This window comes from Chroicocephalus ridibundus, chromosome 3, assembly GCF_963924245.1.
Source record: "Chroicocephalus ridibundus chromosome 3, bChrRid1.1, whole genome shotgun sequence".
NCBI lineage: Eukaryota > Metazoa > Chordata > Aves > Charadriiformes > Laridae > Chroicocephalus > Chroicocephalus ridibundus.
This window is the reverse complement of record NC_086286.1, coordinates 72,140,249-72,162,983: the sequence shown is the minus strand read 5'-3', so window position 1 is coordinate 72,162,983 and position 22,735 is coordinate 72,140,249. Positions and strand designations below refer to the sequence as shown.

The following is a 22,735-nucleotide window of genomic DNA, read 5'->3' as shown; positions in this document are numbered from 1 at the left end:
TGCACATAAGTGTACAGGTTAAGAAGCATAGAAAATGTATTTGCTAACATGCTGCACAGATTCACTGGGAGGCTGAGCTCCCTTCAGAATTGTTCATGGTTAAAATATTACACTGTGCATAAAAGCTATTATCTGCCAGACACCATAGGAAGGAAATGTATTTCTCAACAAATAAAGTAATTTATTTTTAAGAAACACATTTTAAATCAATGAAGTCCAAGTGACTCAAGCATATGCTGAAATGCTTACAGTTCTATTTTTCTTCATTAGACTAAAAAACTCAGAAGAATAATGCTGTGATAATAAGGTTACATATTCATGATGCCTCTTCTACAGTAAAAGCTTATTTTCTTCTGTCAAAAAAATGATCTTCAGTTGTTCCCTCAAGTCCACTTATTATGAACTTCTTGAAACACCAGTAAAAATTATGATGTTTCTCATCCTCAAGGATTATTCTTAATTAGCCAGTACCAACCAGGTCATGCACTGAAAACACTGATGAAATTCTGATTCCAGCTGCTGACTGAAACACCTCCACTCTCGCGGAGAGTTGAACTGTGGTCTCTCATAGTATTGAACTGGGACTTTCTGTACTGCATCAGCCTGTGTGCAGATACCACGCCTTATCCAAAATATTTTTGACTTCATTTCCCTAAAGGTTCACAAACAGATCTATTGCACTCTTATATTACTTATGCTTCTTTTCTGGTTTATAATGCCTGTTTTCAGTCTCCTTATTTCCTTTCAATTCCTTTCTCTGACATTTGTGCTCATTATCTCTCGCTATCATGTCATTGTCATTTGGAAAGCACAATTTGTTGTTACCTGTGAAATAGAATTAAGTAGTTAAATATAGTATCGATTCAGTCATATTTACCAGCATACATCTACTGCACCAGAGCCCACATGCCATCAAGCTGTTAAATCTCAGCTCCAGCTCCACATCAGAAGCTCAAAGCCATGCCTCATGCTTGGTGATAGACTCAGAAGAGAAATTAAGGTCTTAGTGAGCCTTGGAAACTGCGGTATCATACTTACCCGTCTCCTTTTACAAAGGTATGTATACTCATGGGGAATGCATGAGCAAATCACCTTGAAGACAGCAGTGGGATTTGAGCACCTTGGTCTTAATGTTGTTGCATCTCGTCAGCATATGTATGATTGCAGGGAAACAATTTGTAAGCATGTAGTTTAGTTCATCTGGTAATTTGTATAAAATATCACACATGGAGCCACTCAAACTTGACTCACATGCCTGAGTCACTGACAAGATGTCAACACATTGACAAAATCAATGCATTGAAGGTGCTGTGCAACAAATGGTAAAAATCTTAGGTTTTACATGTATCTCCTGTCTTGGCAATAAACACAAGTGGATATTTACCAATCTCATCACAGAATCACTCTAGCCTTAAAATGAACGGTAGGTAAACTTTAGGAATCCAGATGTCTAGCCATCATTTTCCAAACAATTTATGTCTTTAAAAAAATCATGCTGAAGTTGCAAACTGAGCTAATGAGATGCTGAATACCACTTGTTGCCAACTAGAACAGAAAAGTTATATCCATAACCTCCGACAACATAAACTTAATTAATTGAATTACTAGTTCAGAATGAAAACAAAAACAGTATAAAAATTAATGAAGAGCAGGTGAATAATATTACCTTTTCTGCTAAAGTTTAGTCCTTTTTTTTTTTTTTTTTTTTTTTTTGTCCTTTTTTGCCTAAACCTATCCCTGGATGGAAGAAATGATAGATTTTGTAACCTGGACTAACTGTTTTGTGTGAAAGATGATGAAGGGCAGTGGCTCAGAATGTTGAGTAGATCGGTAATTAAGAAGGATAGTCAATAATTTGGACTGCAGTGTGGTATCTACTGTGTGGGGCAATGATCTAACACCTCTAGGTCAACGTATGGGCTGGCCCCATTATCTAATCCTGTTCTTTGCTGTAGCAGCAGTTTTCTAATGATTGCACCGGTGTTAGTATAATGCCAGTGCAATACCATTTATTGCTAATGACTTGTCAAATTCTATTTTATAGTTTTACAAGTTTTAAGCAAATCATTTATTTCATGCAAATTGACCACATGATCCAATATGAGAGTGTTTTAAGCACCAAAAGCTTAAGCTTCACAGATCAAAAACTTTCCCTTAGGCCAGAGTGTTTGTTCTGAGCAGGTTCCCATCCACTCTGATAAAAAGCTTCTTTAATGTTTCCATGTGTTATTAAATGTCTCTCTATTCACTTTGATGGGAATGCAAAGGACAGTAGCTAGCTAAATATTTTATCCATTCTTTTGATGAAATATGTTAAAGGGGATATCCTAAGTCAAATTCCTTCTCTCTTCCTTTTTGTCTCCTCTGTAAGTTATAAAGAACAAGTGGCTTTCTGCAGTACAGAGAAATCATAAACAGAAAAGAGGAATTGGCCTCAGCAGATCAGACCGTTAGAATTAACGGTGTCTGCTATCTTGACTCCAGCAGTGGCCAGTTGGACACATATCCATGATGTAAATGAGAGGAAGGCAGGATGTTTTTAATGATCCCAGTGCACAATCAGATTAGTACATGAATCATGAGAAGTCATTATCCAGATTACCACTATTATTATTCCACATACAGTTATCTTGCTGCTTTAAAAATGCAGCCAGAGAAGAGCACAGAAATTTAGTGTCTGCATAGCTATTTGCTTCTCATTTCAAATATAGACTTCACTTTTCTACCTTAAGATAAGCCTAAAAGGTTCATTTGACTTGATTTTTTTTTATTAGGATTTGATTGCTCCAAAAGGATATAATTGCAAACACAAAAATGTGCATACATTTCTACACATAATCTCTCCATGCAGTTGTGCTACAGATACCTTCTTCATATATGATATTGTAAACAACTATCTGACAACAAATTACAGATGATGGAAAATGAAATAGTGAAATGTTTTGACTTTAAGCTCATGGGAATGTGCTTGCCAGGAGAAAAAGCGTCACGTTAAGACATGAGTAGCTTCCTCCACTCCCTGAAAGGAAAGAAATCTGCTGCAAAGATGAGTAGAAGGTTTAAGACACTAGATGGTAACATGAATACTTTATTGAAAATAAGATACAGTCCTCAAGCTCTGTGAAACTTCTGTCAATCGTGTTTATTAAATCACTCGAGATGTCATGAAGAAATTAATTCTGACTTGGTTTATGAATATTTTAGATTTTATATTACATGATAAGGAATACAAGACAAATTTTAATTACCTTACTTTTCTCAATCTAGGAAGTGTCTTTCTACATGTGTCAAAAATGTCATGTCCAAGCATTGAGGATAAATTGATTTCTTGTGATAACAACAAATCATGATGGTTTTCTTTCTTCCTTCATCTGCCCAGTTCAATTTGTCTGCAGTGACCTTAATTGACATAGCTAAAGTCTCCAAATTTATCTTTCTAAATCAATAGATCATGGGATAAAAGAAAATGCTTCTAAAATTTTTCAATAATAATAATAGCAACAACAACAAAACAACAACAATAATAATAACAATAATAATAATAATAACAATAATAATAATAAACTAAAGGGATTGTAGTGTGCTGAGTATTCCAGCTGGATATGGGGAGGTATAATGCCATGACAGAGAGCAATATGTGGCAACACCATTCCTATGACTGTACGCTTTCTCACATCCATATATCGGTTGTCTGACAGTGGGAATCCTGCAATCCAGCAGCACCAACACTTTGTTACAGTGTCTCTCAAATAGCGCAGCAAAATGTCTTCAGATAAATCTCATTCTGTCAAAATGTGACATCTTTCCCTAATGATATAGAAATAATTGAAATATTATTTCAATGTGCTCTTTGCAGAGTCATTTGTTATGAAAAGTAAATTCAAATCAAATGTTTCATGAAGCTTGGAACAAGACATGGATTGGCAGAGTGAGGTAAGACTACCAAATATGCTGTTAGAGAACTGAAATCTTAATGGAGTCTCACCATTCTATCCAGTTTTCCACTTGTGATGTGTAGGTTGCTTGAAGTTAAAGAGGAGCCTCTCCCCAGTTATCACTGGTTATTCTTCAGACATTAGACTGTCACTATTCTGAGGAAGGGTTCCTCCGCTTCATATGTGTGCATGAAAAACTATGAGCAAACTGTTTCTTATGAAGAAAGAATAGATTAGGATCAACAGATGAGGTTGTGTAACTGTTTTGAACAATGCAAACGCTGATTGAGGAGAAGGCATGAATTGAAATACAGTTGCCCCAAATAGGCAATCTTTCTGAGAAACACATCATAACATGATGCTTTTATGTACACTAGTAAATTAAATGGTGCCTGGGAATATTACTGGGCTCTGGAATTCACACCTACATATCCTGCCTCATTTTATGGAATAGCCTCTGACAATTTTGACCTGTACCAAGTAGTAATGTTTCGAACAATTCATTGGCTCTGTTCAGGAGTTAGCAAGGGCTGGGGACCACTCCCAACAGGCAGCCAGGATGCAGCCGGCCTGGTTTGACCTTAAGGTGCTGTAATGGATGCAGATGACTCTATGACAGAGGGAATTACATTTAGAGAACAGTTGAGTTGAGTTTGATTTACTAATCTAGATGTAGCTCACAAGTCTTAAACGCAATAACAAAATTATGTCAAATGGAAAAAAAAAAGTTTAAACAGGAATTCCGCTTTTGACAGTGGCAGATGGAATTAAGGGGTAATAAAAGGAGGCTTTTAAGGAGGTCTGTCCTAGAGGCCAACATATATTTCAGTTTTTCAATTACACTTAGGATCTGTCTCTTTATTACGTACAGTGAAACTCCCATTTTGCATGATATTACTTAAGGAAGAACACTGCTACAGAATATGCAACAATTACCAGTAGCAATATAATCCTTTACATTTTCATATTCTGTTACACCGGCTGTCACCTGGTTACTATTATGATGCATAAGAAAAGAAGAAAATGAGAGATAACATGGTCAATGTCCAATCTGTCTGTATGTTCTACTTGGGTCTAAAATGTATTAAAAATATCACAGATAATATTGGAGCTCTATATAGTGTCTAACTTATGTGTAAGTGTCTAACTATGTCTAACATATATTTTTAATATGTAGAGATTTGAGCTCATCTTTTTTGATGATGCATTCTTATATAAATTTATATACATTTATACCTATATAATATGTACCATGTGCATGCACAAGCATGGATGTATATAGGCATGCACATATATACACAAATACATACAGATATTTACTTAGTGATGTTTCTGAACAGAAAATGCTTTTTCTAGCACTATTTGATTTGGTAACTGAACAGGTGTGAGATTCCATCGGCGCAGATTCCTGGAGGTTGTGTGAACATCAGTTTGTCAGTAGGTTTTCACTCAGCCACCAAAACCAATTAAAGTCACAGCTGGGAATTTGTTTGATTTTGTTTTGATTTTCCTGTGGGTTTGTATCTTACACAATGTAGATATGCATAACGAGTGTACAAATTAGGCAAGCAAGAGAGGCATGGGTAGTGCTATGAGTGGGGTTTCTTCTGTTTTAACCTACAGCCAATGCTACTGGTCCAAATTAGAAATTCATGCAATGAATCTTAGCTGCATGACAGAGCTGCACAGGTAAATCCATTTACAAAAATATACCTGTTTAGATTCTTTTTCAGAGATTTTTACCACATTAAGGCTCCAAAATCCCTCTTTATCTCAATTAATATCTGTGAAAACTGTTGTAATTTTTGTGTTCAGAAGACCAAAGTCATTAAAGAGTTAAAAGTTAAGTTTTCACAGTTTTGTCATTGCACATTAAGTAAGAAGTCACACAGCCTTTCCTGACATTAAAAGAAAATTGAATTGAAAAAATTGAAAATTGAATTTTCTCCACTTCCTCCCATTATTTATCATGTGCATTTAGCAGGTAAAAATAATCCTACATGTTATGTTTAGAAATATTGAAAGACGGATCTCAAAGAACTAAGTCCTAGGACAGTGAAAATGATGGGTTATTGTGTGGAAATGATGGGTTATTAGAGTTATTGCTACATACTGCAGTGCAAAAAGACTGTAAAAGCAGATTATAAAATGAAAAGACATATTCAGCCTTCCACTCTCTCCCCAGATAACCTTTAATAAATTGGCATAATATACAGTTATCCCTAGCATAATTAACATGAATATCAGGAGTTGGTATGGATGCATACTTTTCACAATATGAAGTATCCACAGGAAAATAATTAAAATAGAGAAAAGAAAACAATGCAATTAAATACTTGCTGCTAACAATTATACAGAATGGAAGGGACTGATAAACTGTTCTGATGAAAGGCAACAGACATCGACTATGCCATGGGATCACTGTTCAGTAATCTATGAGTTATTTGTATTGGGTTTATCTGTACATAGCATCATTTCAACTGTCATTAGTCCAACTGCATCTCAGAAACCTTCAATGTTAAAGTCAGAAAAGCTACGTAGACATTACTTCAAGAATGCTAAAACTTTATGTTGTCTTCAAGAAAGAGTGCATATGCCAGGTCTTGCTAAACAAAAACAGCCTGGCATTGAAAAAATCAAATTAGAGACAATATAGTCTCTCACAATTAGAGATATCTATAGATGATGAGTATGTTTAACATAGAAGTCACGGGAAGTCCAACTGAATCCAAATAGCTGTGACAACAACCCAATAAGTTTTTCACCTCTCTGAATATTTTTGCCAGAATGAGAGAAACAAGAAGTTAATTGATTACATTACCTGTCGTGTCTATACTTGACAAACACCTAAGGGAGTGAATCTATAACCTTTTTTCTGAAGTAAAAATTTCAATAATGCAGTTTGAAGTCACAGCGAAAAGAAATGAGACTTTATTTGATCAAATATCAGGAGTAGGGCCCAAAAGTGCAGAGGTGTGGCTACTAACTCCTGTTCCTTGCTCCCACTGAAATCAATGAGACTTAAGTATTAGGTAGGCATTAAGTATCTAATACCCTTGAAGGTTAGGCTCTGTGTAATTCAGAAATTCAGTGAGCTTTCTGTTTCTTCTAAAAGTGCCATGGTTGTAATATTTTTGGGAATGACAAGATTATGACATGATGATAGTAAAAATGTAATGAAATTTGAGGCTAAAATTCACACCCTGTAAAACATACGGTGATAGGTTTGATGCAATACTCCTCAGCAGCTGTGGTTTCTACAGCAAGACAGAATACATGGCCTGAACTCTTTCAGGCTGAAACAATTTAAACTAAAGCTGCTGGTTTTGCGTACAGGGTAGGAAGAATTATGAGAAATACTGGAACAAAAAACTGTGAGAATGGAGATATTGATTACTTTAAGACAACCACATTTTGGTAACTTCTGTTTCTTCCTTCCCTTTCCTTTTCCCAGGAAAGATCTTCTTTCTTATAAAAAGGTTATTTTTAGGACAAAGGGTTCTGTGATTCACTGTCATGAGTTCCAACCCATGTGCTCAAAGCCTCCTCTATGATTTTGGGGAAACTGACCTAACTTACCATGCCTTTCTATCCCACTTATAAACAAATACAACAGAAATATTCTAAAATAAACATATAAGTAAACAGAATGTTGTAAGCATACAGCAAATAAAAATTCCAAAGGTTAACTTCTATGAAAGTGAAAGCTGTAAAGACTGGGGCTTTGTACTGATGCTAAAATTACTTAGACTTTTTTATTTGTCTCATTTGGACAGGAAATGCCCTCCATATGTATTCAAGAAAATATTTTCCTCCACGTTTCTTCCTTTTCCCCTTCTCTCATTCCCAAAATGACATAGCAATGCTATTACCACCAGTCATACTTTTCAGAGTGGCACTGCTGGTTTCTTGGTTGAGCCACTAACTGCTCCTGATAGATAATACCATTTGAAATCTTGTAGAAAACTTGTCATTTCAAGTCTGCATTTGTGTAAAACCCTTGCTTGCACATTTTTAGCATACTTCTTGAATGTATGTGGTCTCTTTCTCAACCAGACATTTAAAAGTTAACTTTTAGACAGTCAAATCTAGATAAGTCACCCGCGGGATCCATTTATAGTCAATGGAGACAAATTGGTACCTTCAAAGCGTGATTCATCTTTTCTATCTTAGGCATCTTTTTTAGGATGAAATTGTCCTCTGGAGGCCTCTATTTCATACCATTGGCTATAAAGCCAGCTAAAGGTTAAAGTTTGGCAATTAACTCTTGGGTATCTAAGCGAGGTACAATGAATTGCAAGCATCTCATTTTGCAGTTCTACATAAAGATGACACTACATGCTACCAAAGTACTCCAGGACTAAAATCAACCGCTCTGCATGATTTTTCACACTATAAAACTGCTGCCAAGTAACACAGTGCTCCCCAAACCCCCAGCGATTATATGAATGAATATCACATAGAGTGAAAGGATTTTGTTGTCAAGCTTAACTAAAAAAAATAAAAAAAAAGATAAAAGCATTGCTTAGGTTTAATGTGTGTGGGCATCGAATGCCTTTTGAACTCTGTGTGCTGTTTACTCTGTCAGATAGTACTAGTGTATTGAAGGACAAAGTGAAGCAAGAGGAAGGAAAGTGAAGCACCAGAGGGAAGAACAGCGTTTCCTGACGAAGAAAAAGTAAATTAGTCTTGACTCATTCTAGGTATATGTCAGTAAGTTGCATGTCTTTTTTGACAAAGCAGATACATGCAGAAAGTGGACAGCAAAAGGAAGAAGTGCCTGAACAGAGAATGGTGAAAGGAATGGACCTGCCACAGCTAACTGTCGCAGTGGCTGGGGACTAGATGCAGAAGGAAGTGGCCATCAGCAAGGCAGGGAGGGCACATGCTGCTCAGGCCACGGCTGAAAGCTCTTCTGTCCTCTGCATGGCATGTTCTCACAGCAGAAGACGTGAGGAATTACAGCTAAGCTGGAAATGTTTCATGATGGAATGTATCTTGTCAAAGCATTTGTAGATCCTGCCTACGCTCTTCCTATCTGTGTGGTAGGGTGACCAGGTACCATTTCTGTTATTAAAACTGAGCTTCACCATTTTCCAGCAGAGACAACAGAGAATCTATATTTGGATGAGAAGAGTAACTTCTCTCAGTCCCACAATGGAGCTATAGGTTTTGCCTTGTTAATGGAAAATTCAGAAGAAAACTGAAAGACCTTCAGTATACATTTTTCCTTTTTCACGATGTTTCAGTGTATTCAGCATCAGGAGGTGTTTAAAGGCACATTTGCATAGATCTCAGCTATTTTCCTTTCTATTAAAGTTGAGACTCATTGTATGGTGGTTAGCTTCCCTAAGAGAGTTTCAGGAGCATATTCTAAAGGTAATGGATTCATTAGCTCACTTACAATTTAGAAATATACATATTTTAGGGATATATAACCTGGGCTTATACAACTAACTGAAGGAGAAGGTTGTGGGTTGTCATGTCTTGCAAAGACAGAAGTTCGCTTGCAACCCATGTAAGGTTCCTAGTTTCCTGTAATGGTCACCATTTAAGATGTAGTTGGCTGGCTTGATTGGCTTAAGCAACTCCATGATGGCCTATATGGTTTCCCAGGTATTGTGTAAGGACATTAAACTTTACTTTTCGAAACTAAAGTGGTTGAGTCTCTTGACGATCCTCTGCAATACAACTAGCTTTTTTCAGACATTGTTAATGAATCTTTTGGAATTACCCTTGATTTTGAAACTTGATTACTGAACTACGTGAAATGGTTAGAATATGAAATAGTAGTAATACAATATAATACAAGTATGAGGATACTTTTCCTATTCCAGTCTCTCTGCCTTCACAGATTGGTTAATTTTCATTAAAATTGAGGAATTAGTCTCATTTACACCAGCAAAGGTTTTGGCTTTCTTTTGTATCACATAAGTCTGATTCCTCAGAGTGACTTGCAGTGAACTATCAAAGAAAGAGATCTGTTTCTCTCTACAGAAGCAGAATACCACGCATTCCCTGGGTAGCTACTTCTGAGAGAGTGAAAGTCATTTGCATTTTTTTTGGCAAAGTTACAATAAAGTGCCACAAGAGTGTTGACAGATGCAGCTTTGTGTGCCAGCATCTGGCTCTGATCCATGGTGGGATGATACAAACAGGGAATAATGGGTAGCTGTTTTGCCTCTGTGGGATGGTGTCAGGTTTGTGTGCTGATAACGTCCCCATTAAGAGATCAATGTCATTTCAGAGTTTGACCAAATAGACACAGCTTTTGGGGTGAGAGGGGAGTCATAGGCAAGAGCCTTGTTAAAATGACAAAAACTAGATGTCTTCTAGTTTTACATAAATGAATAAAAATGTAAAGAAGCAATATTTAGACTCCAAATGACAGCTAAAACTATTGCAAGAATTGCACATTAATAAATTAGATAGAAATTTTTCAATAATTAAAACTTAATTTTCAGTTTCTCATACATATTCTTAAAATTGCTTCTTTCCTTTGAGACTGTTTGAAAAGTATTCGGAATTTCCCCAGGAGATCACTAGAGGAATAAATGCTTCTGTCGTTCAATCATCTCCATTTATGTCATCAGCAGGAAAAAATGTGTTGACAAGTGTTTCATCATACAAACAACTCTTTTATAAACTGATGGACAATTAACTGTCAACTCTGAAAATGAATCCGGATGAATCTCTACAAATGTCGGGGTACAGTACTGCCCTCAGAGGGGGAAGACATGTTGTTTCTTAAGTACCCTTCCTGTTTAAAAAGTAAGTTTCACATCTCCAAAACTCTCTCTTCACCATTTCATTAAAAAAAAATCTGGTTTGCTTGTTTTCTACTGTAGGGGAGAAAGCTATTGAGTAGGTAGCATCAGAAAGCACCTCTCCATAGAAAAAAATAATATACTCTATTGTTCTCTCTCAAATGAGAAAGCATATAATTCGTTCCACAGTTTTTCATGCTGAATTTTTCCAAACAAGAAGCAAATAACACGATACTTTCTTATTTATTATGACTGATTTTTTTATTGCACTGCGTCAAATATATCCCCAGAGAAGCTACACTGGTATCGAAGTTGTCCCCATGTAAATTTAATGTAATGAGGTGAAAAGTTACACCCTGTCATTGATATATCCTCAACACATCCTAGTCTTTAATCAAGTAGGAGTGACACTTAAAAATAGTTCAAGAGCCTAAAGCGTTTTGCTATCTGAACAGCGGAGGGCAAGTATTTAGCTCCAGGGCTGCAGCCCACCCACAGCAAGTACAGGCAGTTTGACTTTCACAATTAGGCACTTAATGATCTCAGGTTTTTTCCAGTAATGTACTCCATGATACTGTAATATTGATGTACTTTTATACCAGTATCTCCATAAATTTCTCTGGATATTAAATGGCGAGTATCATACTGACAATTCCCTTACCACATTGTGTAATAACAATAATCCCTGCTCTTTGAAGGAATACTTCTTGACAATGGAAGAGAAGAGACAAGCCTTGGATGAACATTGTAGGCATGAAGGAAATGCAGTCTGTCACTTCTTTTCGGGACCAAGCAGGCTGTAGGTTCCCTATGGACTCTTGCCACAGTTTGCCTGAATTTCTTAATTCTCTCTGTTTATAATTGTTGGTGTTTTTTTTTTTTTCATAAGCATATGTACTTCGGTGAGACTTCGATGATTTTTTAATGAGAAGGTGGGATGATTAGTTTACCCTTTAGGATGCACTCTTGTCATGTAAACGTGCCAGAAATCCTGCTGAATTTCTCCAAGACAAATATTTTTCCAACAGTGTAAGATTAGCAAAATCGTCTACATCACTGTGCCTTTTGGATCCTGGCATGGAAATACACATTAAACATATGAGGGTAAACTGATGAAAGGAAATGGTATGGCCACATACCTTTGCAGTCCAGTTATTATTGGAAACAGTCACGTAGTGGTATAAGGTACATAGCGTAATTGGGTGCTTCAGTGCAAAGATTTTAGATAGGCTAAATTGACAATAATATTACATCTGTGCTCCCACTGTCTTTGTTGTCAATTAGGTAACTGTAAAGATCATCCACTACTGAGTCCAGTCTAATGAGAAATGCAAGTTCTTTAACCAAAACTAGAACACAATAAAATAAACTTTCAAGTGATTAAAACAAAAACAAAAATCTGACCATAAATATACAGTACACTTGTGGGAAACAAGGGTGCCACGTTATGACCAAATACCCAAGAGATGCTTATCACTCTTCATTCAGCAGCACACAGCATGCATATCCACATGCTGAGGCGGGCATGCAAAAAGACAGGCACGCAAGAATACACTTTAGGTAGCTGCAAAATAAAAAAGACATTTCATTGGAAGAACTTCTTGATCTGCCAGAGTGGTTCAGAAAATGTAAATGTATAGCAGGCTGAAAAAGATTGCAGGGAAAGCAGGGAAATAGTGGTAAAACAGTATGGAACAGGGGGAATAAAATAGGGCAGATCCAGTTAACTTAGAGAAGCATGTGCTACATGCTAAAAGAGTGACCAACTAGTCTCCCTGAAATCTGTCCAATCTGTTCGAACTCTCTAAGGCCAAAAACATAGTTATGAAAATCAAGTTAAAGGTTTTTACTAAAATAGAACTTTTTCTCCTATCAACAAAATATAAAAATATGAACAAGAACACTTGAAATATGAACAAAAACACAGAACAAAATTCAGGGATATCAAATAAATTACCAAATGCATGGAATGAACTATACTCATGAAATCAGACAAAAGAAAGTCAGGGGCCTTCTGTATCAGAAAGGCTGTCTTGGACCTCAGAAATACCAGTGCCAGCAGAAGAACAGAGGTGCCAGTCAGAACCAATATATCTCAGCATCTCTTAAAAAACAAGCTTTCTGCTTTAGGTTTTAAAATTTTTAGAAGTGAATCTTGGAAAATTAACCCTGGAAAATATGCATATTAATTCTTCATTTACAGGCCGCCAAAAGCAGTACAAAGCAATTTGGACAGAGTGATTTGTTAATGCTGAGACGGTACTGCCCATACTTGGCTGAGAAACTGGAGTCCAGGGATAAATAAGATCAGAAAATCTGTCCTTTGGAGGAAAAGTGGTTCAGCAGTCCCTCTGAGAAATTGTCACTTACCACATGCATGTTAGACAGAAAGTAAAAAATATTCTCAAGCTCCATACTTCAGATAAAATCAGAAAACAACTATTTATCCTGTATACGGTAGAGCTCAAGAGGGCTATCTATAAATGTCTCAGTAGAACCCAGGGCAGGTCACTGTTGCAGTCATGATATGCATGAGATGGACTTCTGGTTTAGCAAAACCTGTCAGAGTTTACAGATAAAACTCCACTGATATCTACTGTAGATGGCTGAGAACCTCAGATACTTTTCTTTTATAAAAAGTAAAATAAAAGTCTTGGAAGTTAAATGATACTGACATAATTATTGCAATTTACAGGAGGATACGCACGAAACTAGTCAGTATCAGGGACAAATGCTTGCCAGAGAAACAAAAAAACCAGCTAATGCTTCATGAAGCAGCTTAGCAAGAATTCTCCCTCCTATGGCTTCCTATGAATTTGCTGTATACACTTTACACATATTTTGTTCATTTTTTAAAGTTAAGACTGCAGTAACGCGACAAAACTTTGAGTAAATGAACAAAATTTCAGCCTCACTTGTTAAAATCAACACAGCAGCATTAACTGACCTCCAATAGATTGTTTAGGAGACTGTCAAAATGTATTAATTGATATAGTTTGAAAAGTGTATCTAATTAATGAAACACAAGGATCTGAGTTCTACTTTTAATTATTTGATCACTATAAAATGCCACCTTCCATGTCCTACTTTGCTATAAATTCTTACATAAAATGTATATAAACCTAAAATAATTTAATGTTGCCAGTAATGAATATGAATTTTTCAATAATACAAATATTCCAAAAATACTATCAAAGGATAAATACTGAATGGTATTGTTATTACTGACATCACAAATCCATATATTGCGCCTAAAGAATCTAATGAGTGGGATACAGCTCTTATAAACTCACGAAGACAGAAATTCATATTTGGGGTAAACGATCCTACAAAAAGCCAGTATAACTCTGTGAAGGAATTTTCTATGAAAAAAAATGTGCTTTTTCTCTTTCACAAATGGCAGTATTGGGATTGACAGAAATGATCCCTAGACTGAAAGTATTGTGGTGTCAGGGCAACTGTAATTAAATTCTTTAGCTGAATTGCACTCAGATCTCTTTGTTTAGACAACGTAATTTACCATAAAATATATAAACCGATAAAAGGATAAAATATAGCAGATTTTAAAGCTAATTGGATATCAGGGTTATTAAAGGGACTTAGTGTGCTGGTGTTTCCCCCACATTTATCTATTCAAGAAAATGAACTACAGTAATGTTTCAGTTCCCAAAGGCCAGTGTGAAATGAGCACGTTGCCTGAGACAGGCAGTAACAAACACGAACTGAGCAGTGTTTGGTGGCACTCTCCTCAATGACTTCTGTAAAGAGCACAGAGCTGGGCGTACCTGGCCTTTGCCTTGCCTCTCAGAGACACGGTCTGGATATTTCAGCATTGCCTTTCACAGCTTGTGGCTTGACTAAAGCTTGTTTTGAAGCCAATGGGGTTTTTTTGCCTCCTACAAAAATGTATCAGGCTCCATCAAAACAACCATTCACAGCATTTAACTTCAGATGTTGACAAATGACTTAGCAGGTCAAAAAGCAGTTACTTTACAGGTGGAGCCCCAGGTGGACTTTTGGAGACTCTAAGTTAAGACCCTGCTTTATGACTTATTTCCACTTTCTAGGGCCTCAGGCTGTCACCCTAGTTGTTCACCTGCAAGTCCAGCTGACAGCCCAATGACCATTGAACATTTATCAGCTGTGTAACCAGAGGTTTCTTTGCACAACTCTGTCACAGCACACTCAAATGACAAGGAGAACACTGGGAGGCAGACAGTTATGTCTCTTCTGAAATTCAAGTCACTACAGACTTCCGTATCTATCTCCCCGCTCCCCTTTGTGGTCTTCCCAGTTTCCTCATAGCTCAAAAGGTCAAAACCTAAAAGCAGTCTTCTCCAAAACTCCCTTCCCACAGCATGTCTGCTCTGCCTTAGGAGAATGTAAAAGAGTCCAAGGAGCCATCTGGAAAAAAGGACTCTGACATGTGTCAAAGCTGCTTGCAAATGTCAGAACTACAAGAGAGATCTTGAAGATCTCTATGTGAGTCTTGGTGTTGTGATTTATTAATGGTACAGCTGTGTAAAGCCAGAAACTGGGTGAATCACATCTGGTATAGGGGGTTATTTTTTAAATCAAAGTGTAACTGATGCTATCTGGAAGGTTTTGCTAACCTTTCTCTCACTCTGAACCTAAATCAGTCCCTCTGTTTATAGCTGGCTGCCTTTAGATGTCCTATATAAGAGGCCATATAATACTTTTCTCTCTTTTAATGGAACCCCCTATCTCTCTATGTCACTCTTTGAGAACAGGCAATACAGACCCTCTCCATCCAAAATCCCAAGCTTGTTCTTTTTTCCTCCACAAAAATCTGTGTCCTCCCTCTCCCCATTTTGGGAGTCTCTGTTTCTCAGCTACATCCTTAGGACTTCCCAGCTTTGACTGGACCTGGGCATGTCAAGAGAGGACCCAAGCCACAAGGTAGAGATAAGAAGACACAACCAATTCAGAGAAGGATCAGTGGAGAGCTTCTTGAGCAAATAACTGACTAAAAAAAGCTTGTAAGACTTAGTGTGTCCTTAAGTATTCTATCCTTGATTCTTTTCATAAATATAATTGCTTATCGTTCCGAGGATTACGTCCTAGTAGTATGTCCTTTTACACTGGTTTTCAGAAGGAAGAATGTCCACTAAATAAGGTCAGGGTAGATTGACTTAATATTATGAGATGATGCTCAGACATTATCAGTAGGTCTAGCTTCTTTTTTTGGCTAGATGAGTTGTTAGAACAGATGAGCACAGAGATGTGGGAAGAGAGAAGACAAAGCACAGAAGTGATGGATCAGCTAAGATATTTTATATACTAAGAACAAAAATGGCAGTTCTATTTTTGAAGCATTCTGGGGTTAAGGCTTGCTATTTGTGGGGAAAAAAACCCCAACAAGCTATTAACAATAAGCTCCTTTCTCTTGCATCTCAGACAAAAAAGCATGGAAAATTTTAGCAACTTCTTTAGCCTTCCATTGACTCTACTTTTAACACAACCTTAATTTTAATTCATGCATTGTCAACAGAAAATTAAAAGCTTTAATAATACAGCCATTAGCTCTTATGCTTTATTAAAACTATTTGCACACTCTTTGTTGCACTTGCGAGACCTTTCAACAGTACAAAACACACTTTTAATACATAAAAGGAGCAGAAACTCTCAGGGAAACAGAAGAATATTAGAACAGAGTTCAATTAGGAAAGTACCTGGATAAAAATCCCCTTGCGCAAACATGTCAATCACATAGCGACAGAATGCATATTGATCTAACAGAGCAAAAAGGAAAAAAAAGAGTAATGAAGAAAGTAAATTTAAAAGGTTGTTTCTATTTAACAGTGAAGATAAAACTTGGCAGTGCAAAGACACATTTCAGGGATAGTCTTCCTTATAAGTTTGGGGTTTTTTTTTCCTGACCTTCAAGTAATTCGCATGTTCAGAAAGAGAAAATTTATTGTCCAAATCTAATTCAAGCCTCCCAGCCAAGAACTTCAGAGCTACCAGTGCCCCTGAGCTACCATGTCTTCTTCTGGGCGGGCAGGGCCAGCGTGTGCCCCCGCTCAGCAGCGCGCAGCCTCCGTTCTGGCACAAGTACTGCGCAAACTGCTGCCTGGCCACAGGTCCCAGAGGCTTTTTCTTATCCTTGAAGATCCATTTCAAATAGTCGCAGCCAGGTGGTAGAAAAATTCAATAAAGTTTTATATTACAGTATATTGTGTTAATACTGTTCTAGCAGTATAATCAATATGTACATTTAGCGAATGGGAATATAAAGAGAAGTCTGTGTACTTACACTCCTGTAGCAATGAGTTTTTCCATGGAATTATATTGTGTCACTACAGAATTATATTCCAAACACTAATCTTTACAAATATATATATGTATATATTAAATCTCTGTGTGTGTGTATATATATATTTAAACTATGCTATTCAGAAATTAAAAACTTCTGAATCTAAATGAAACTCAGATTTCCAAAATTGTTGATTGTCTATTGATTTCTCCTATACATAAGCAGAGTTGAAGACCTTAATAAAAATTTCTAACATTAAGAATGGTGAAGAAAAGTTAACGGTTGTTACTGAGTCCAAAAGAATTGCAATAGTATTGCTGGATTCTCTAGTTGGCCAGAATAAAGCACGTTACCCCACTGGACTGTAAGTGACATTAGCTTTGAAAGTTAATGCTGATGACTAAATGCCAACTCTGGTTAGCTAAGTTAATTCCCAACTGTCCTTGAGTTAAGCATATTCATCCATCTGTCCTAGACTGTTCTAGCACAGTTCCTTGGCTACAGAAGTTACATCTCTTCCTCTCTCCACCTCCTGTTGCATCTGTCTCCTACTCACCTACAAAGCCACTTACTTTTGCTTTGACAACTTAAAACCAAACTTATGCAGACTTTGGAATACTTAAAATTTTAAAAATGGCATAGCTGTTATATTTAAATGCAAAATGACATTCCCGAGTGTATAACACTCATTGTATTATTTGTTTTCTTACACAGTTCACTGGAGCATCAGTATTAGTTGATGCTGAGGCATTTATGTGGTTGCGTGCCATAGAAGTCCTTGGGTGGAGAACTGCAGCTTTTAAGTCATGATTTCCTATGCAGTTGCAGAAATGAGGAAAGGGTTTACAAGCTCAGCAAATGCCCCATTATTTCTACTAGTCGATAGGAGCCTGTGCAGCTGTTTCCTGTTACTGAGATGGCGAGGGTAATTCTGGGCGGTATTGTAGAACCTGGGGGAAACATTTCGGGATGTACACATGGCTGTGGCTATAAACGCTGCTTTTAAAACCTTTAATGAATATTCATAATAGTTTCTACTTTTGTACTTAGGAATTCAAAGTTATCATTCTGCCTGACTCCAGCCTTGCATTCCATCCTTAAGGAATCTGAAGAATTTGGCTGCACTATCTGCCCTAAGTCTAAGTGCTAATTTTCTGAAAAAAGCAGCAGCGTATGTGTGAGAAAACAAGTACGTACAAACCTATACTCTCAGTAAGCCCATCTAAAGCCACTGAAGTTAGCAAAGTGTTTGCACTGACTTCAGTGCAATTGCAAATAGGGCCTCAGTGAGTCAGTCTGTGTTCATAACTAAAATGGGCCAATGCCAATTCTTTAGCCCAGAAAGCAGACGGCAGGGCACAGCTCTTGCCCACAAAGCTGAGTTTTCCTTACCCCTCTCTTGCCAAAACAAGTTGCCTTCGTCCATGCTGCCCATTGGGAAGAGCCCCTGGACTGTTTTAGGGCATTGCATGGAAGACTGCTACATGGCATGGGACACAAGCTGTACAGACAGTCACAGGACAGAGCACAATCCTATGTCGGTTCTCTTTAGGTTATGTATATCATCAGTCTGAGGACCTATCAGCTCACACCATTTCATTGATATTAAAATTATCGATTTTTAAAACGTAGTACAATAGACCAGGATTAAAAGAGACTGTGTGTGTTTGGGTTGTTGGATTGGTTTGGGGGTTTGTTCGTTTGTTTTGGGTTTGTTGTTTTTTTTTTCTTTTTTTCCTTTTTGTGTGTGCGTGTGTATAAATGTAATTTGAATAAACTTTTTTTTAAAAAAAAAAGTTTAATCTTGATTGTACCTGAGAACAAGGATTTTGTATCATATGATTTCTTCAGTAACTCAACCCCTGAAAACTGAGATTTATAAAAAAAAATGAAGGCAGAATGTTAAACTCTGAATAACAAAGTAGCATTTCTACTGTATATTAAATAATAAGGTGTACAGTAACTTCCCATTGAAGTTCATGGGAATTCTGCCAGTCATCAAAGATTGAAACCTAAGGAATTTTAAATTAATATGATTTTCCAAATGTCTCTTCATGGCTAAAAAATCATTTTAATTTAAACTCTCCTGTCAAAAAGAAAATTTCACACTAAAGTTTTCACCTTGTAACTCTGTAATAGTGGCAAAGATACTTATACAAGTAGTAATAAATCATGTCACAGTTTGGGACTAGGTTCTTATTGATAAAAACTGTCATAGGTATTTCTATCACTGGATCTCATCTGATTTACCCTAGGAGATGACCTATCTTTTTTAATTTTAATTTGAGCACGGAATGATGCAACAGCAGGGACACCCTAACAACCCTTCTGGGATTACTGTTGTATTTTTTACATTGTTGCCGAAAAACTGTCAGAACTACTCCCTTGAGCATGGCAAAATAAGGATTGCAGGATCAGGAAATCTTGGCAAAACCGTATCGACTTCAAAATTATGTTCACCTTGGGTCACAGTGGGACTGAAATATAGAACTGAATTTTCTGAGAGCATCCAGCTGGGCAGCAGCAGCTTATGGTGGAAAAAGGAAGGGCAAAAGCAGAAAAGGCATCTTTCACTGAACGTGCGCAGCCCTATCTCCAGTGATAAGGGCATTTTAAGAGGCTCCTTCCTTCCTCCACTCCAGCTGCTCATTCCCACTTTCCCCTGCCACGATTCAGCGCGCGGCCACTGGGGTCACACCCTAAAGCAGACTTACAAAGCGATCTGTTAATGTTTAACGTTAAGATGGATCATTTTGCTAATATTTATCAGGTAAGAGGAAGGGGGACACGACCCACAACCCCCCCCCCCCCCCCCCCAACAAACAAAATAACTCCACCATCGCTCTCCATTGCTCCCTGAAGCCTTTGCCGCCCCTACTTGCTTAAAATATTTTCCTGTCAGGGAGCAAAGTGCCTCATCTCCACATCATTGCTTTTTGAGACTCTTATCCCGACCGGTGTGGAGTGGATCTCACCGCGCACTGAAAAGCCTGTCAGAGCAAACAAAAACCGAGAGAGATTTGCACCTCACAAGAGGAGCTCAACAATTTGCTGAACTTTCCCCTTGGTCACAGCAATCAGCGTGGAAGATGCCGCCTTGATTTTATGCCTCAAAGGCTCCAGTATTTCAAATAAACCCCAAAATTACATAGAATACAAATAAATGTTTAAAAATGCTGGTTCAGCACATTATGCGTGTCAGAAAGGAGGCTGTGTCTCAAAATCTCTCGGACTCCTAGAAACATATAATTCAGGCAACTCCTACGGGTTTCAGAGCTGAGGGCTATGAAATTCTGAGAAAATCTGCCCAGTCAGATTCAGATATCCCGGCAGGGACGGCTGTTTTGATGCTCGGGCATAACAATTTATCAGTGGTTATCAGCTGAAGGGATCAGATAGGTGCACCACGCAACGCTGAGCTGCCTCTATCAATGTCAGAATAATCCTATGCCTGTCGTGTGGCAACTTGTAGAGAGAGGCAGGTCCTGCCACCTTCATTCATACAAAATTGTACCTAACACCATGGAATAGCCACAGGGAAATCAGGGAACGAGTCAGTGCAATTTGGGAGTGGAAGAATCCAGGCTGGCTCTGACAAAGAGGAGCATATAGTTAACATCTCTGTTTGGAAGTGATGCATATTGATTCTTTGTTTTGTCACTTAATTTCTTCCTTTCACCAGGGTAATGGCATTTCTTTCCTTGTTAGGAGAAATCTGGGAGCTGTTCACATCAAACTACATCAGGCAGGTATATCATTATGTCATAGAACACCTGACAACATGACAATGCCTCATACAATCTGATGTAATACAAATTCTTATGTTCCCTTTCATCTGCTGCTACTTTCCTTATTTAACAGTACGTTTTGTAGAAACAAAACGTAATTCCCAAAAGGTCATTGGACGGTCTGTATTTTCCCAAATAACTTTACTAGCAATACACTACATGGTATCTACTGAGCAAATCCTTGAAGACTCAGGCCTATCTGAAGAGATATTGGTCCTTGGTAAGGAGGAATTTAAACTTAAATGAATCTTTAGCCATGACAAACAGTTAGAATATTCTGGATATTTAGGTTAAACTTATTTTATTCTTGATAGACTCCTTATAGTGGTCTGGGATGCACCTGGAATTTATTTGTACTGCACTTTTCTTTTTCATGGGTGGCCTTAGGTCCTTGCCAGCTTTAACTCCATTCTCTCTGCTTCTTCCCTACTACCTTTTTAAGATCTTCGTCTGTTTCCTCCTGGTTTTGTTTACCTTTCTTTTCCGATTTAGTTACAGTCTGAAGAGCTTTCTCCTCCTTAGCTTTCGGTTTGGCCTTTATTAGCCCAACTTCTGTTGTTTTAGTCTCTGCCTGCTTGACCTTCTCAGTCGTCTTTGCTTCTCCTTTTCCATCCTTCACTTCCTTTTTAACTTTTGCTTCCACTTTAGTGCTCTTTACTTTCTTCTCCTCTGCAGGTAATAAAGGAAAAGCTTTCAGTGTCATTCTTTCCCCCCAGAATAATACACAATACAGTTTATCTTGTGCTATTACTAATGAGTATTTCTTCACCACTGACACATGGCTCAGATCTTATGAAAGATATAATCCCCCAAAACCAGACAGACTTAAACAGAAATATGACATGCAAGCATGTTTTCCCTTCAGTCCTGTACCAAGTATTTGGCTATGGCAAATAATATTCAATGTTTTTAATGATAATATGTTAGCTTTTATGGCATAAACTAGTCAAACACAAGTTGATCATGAAGCAAACAGACACAGGAGGTACTTCCAGGCTAAATCTGAGTAACTTTAGACTTCAGAGATCAGAGCTAAACTCTGTTGTAAGTGTCGTAGATTTAAATTGTGGCTATTTGTAAGGGTCAGTGTTACGCACTGATTCTAGGTCTCTGCCCAAGAATTCTTGAGTTCTTGAGTGTCCCTCTATGCCAATTCCCCAGGCTGAAAGACTAGTCTGAGACAGGCCAATTCATGATGTGCCCCACAGCAGAGTGAGATTTCCAAGTAGAATTACTGAATTGTAAATATCAGTGGCTGAAGCTGTACAAAAGTTGACGAGATCAGGCGTATTCCTTCTGCTCATATATATCAGCAGCTTTTTCTGATCTGAGACATGGGTGCTGACAATAACTGTGTTTCTAGTTCACTTCAGTGGAAAATACAACAGTAATTTAAAATGCCACTGAATATGGTTTAAACTAATCTGTTTCGTGTGGTGTTCACACTTCTGTTTTCTTCATAGTTCTGAAGGTCTCCGTCCTTGAGGCAACACTTGAATACAAGAAAACCCATGGCTTCTGTAAGACTCTGGACTTCTATTTCTATTAAGACGCTGAGATGACTAGACTGATTTTATCAATGTGTAAACTGAATAGTTCTACCTATTCTAAACCAGAATACAGATACTTTTATAAGGGTCAATTCCTCCTTTCAAACAAAGCCACGGCATGACCAAATATATTACTGGCTAGTGAAGAAAGAATTTCCTTAACTAGTTATTGTGAAAATATGTTATGTCAAGTCTCTTACTTCTAGGCCTACTTCTACTTCATAGGGAAACAGTGGTTCATACCTTTAATTTTCATCTTTGAAACTTCCACATATTTTAAAAGACATCATGCGTACAACTAACACCTGGATTGTGTAAAGACATTTTAATTCGAATTTCATTTTAATTTCATGATAATGTCATGTAGCTGATTTTTCATATGCATTATATTCTCTGCTCCAATAAAATAAAGTTTATG

The 22,735-nt window shown here is 37.4% G+C and overlaps 1 protein-coding gene and 1 long non-coding RNA gene across 11 annotated transcripts in view; one reads left to right on the top strand and one right to left on the bottom strand.

Moving 5' to 3' along the window:
* The window catches only part of TRDN (triadin), a 229,340-nt gene that overhangs the window by 130,293 nt on the left and 76,312 nt on the right, over positions 1-22,735 (bottom strand). The window contains exons 11-12 of the mRNA XM_063329689.1: positions 21,242-21,436; positions 16,396-16,455 (exon numbers count right to left, since the gene is read on the bottom strand). Coding sequence (XP_063185759.1) covers positions 16,396-16,455; positions 21,242-21,436 — 255 coding nt within the window. The remainder of the gene's footprint in view (positions 1-16,395; positions 16,456-21,241; positions 21,437-22,735) is intronic.
* Positions 8-22,705, top strand: LOC134513261 (uncharacterized). 10 transcript variants are annotated; one of them, XR_010070360.1, is made up of 7 exons: positions 8-1,056; positions 3,857-3,933; positions 10,529-10,706; positions 11,401-11,501; positions 18,030-18,168; positions 20,688-20,728; positions 22,231-22,705. It is a non-coding gene; the product is annotated as an uncharacterized LOC134513261 (long non-coding RNA). The 10 variants fall into 10 exon arrangements; XR_010070358.1 differs by having other exon boundaries at positions 20,662-20,728; XR_010070356.1 differs by lacking the exons at positions 18,030-18,168; positions 20,688-20,728; positions 22,231-22,705 and adding exons at positions 5,318-5,372; positions 8,679-8,993 and having other exon boundaries at positions 11,401-16,407.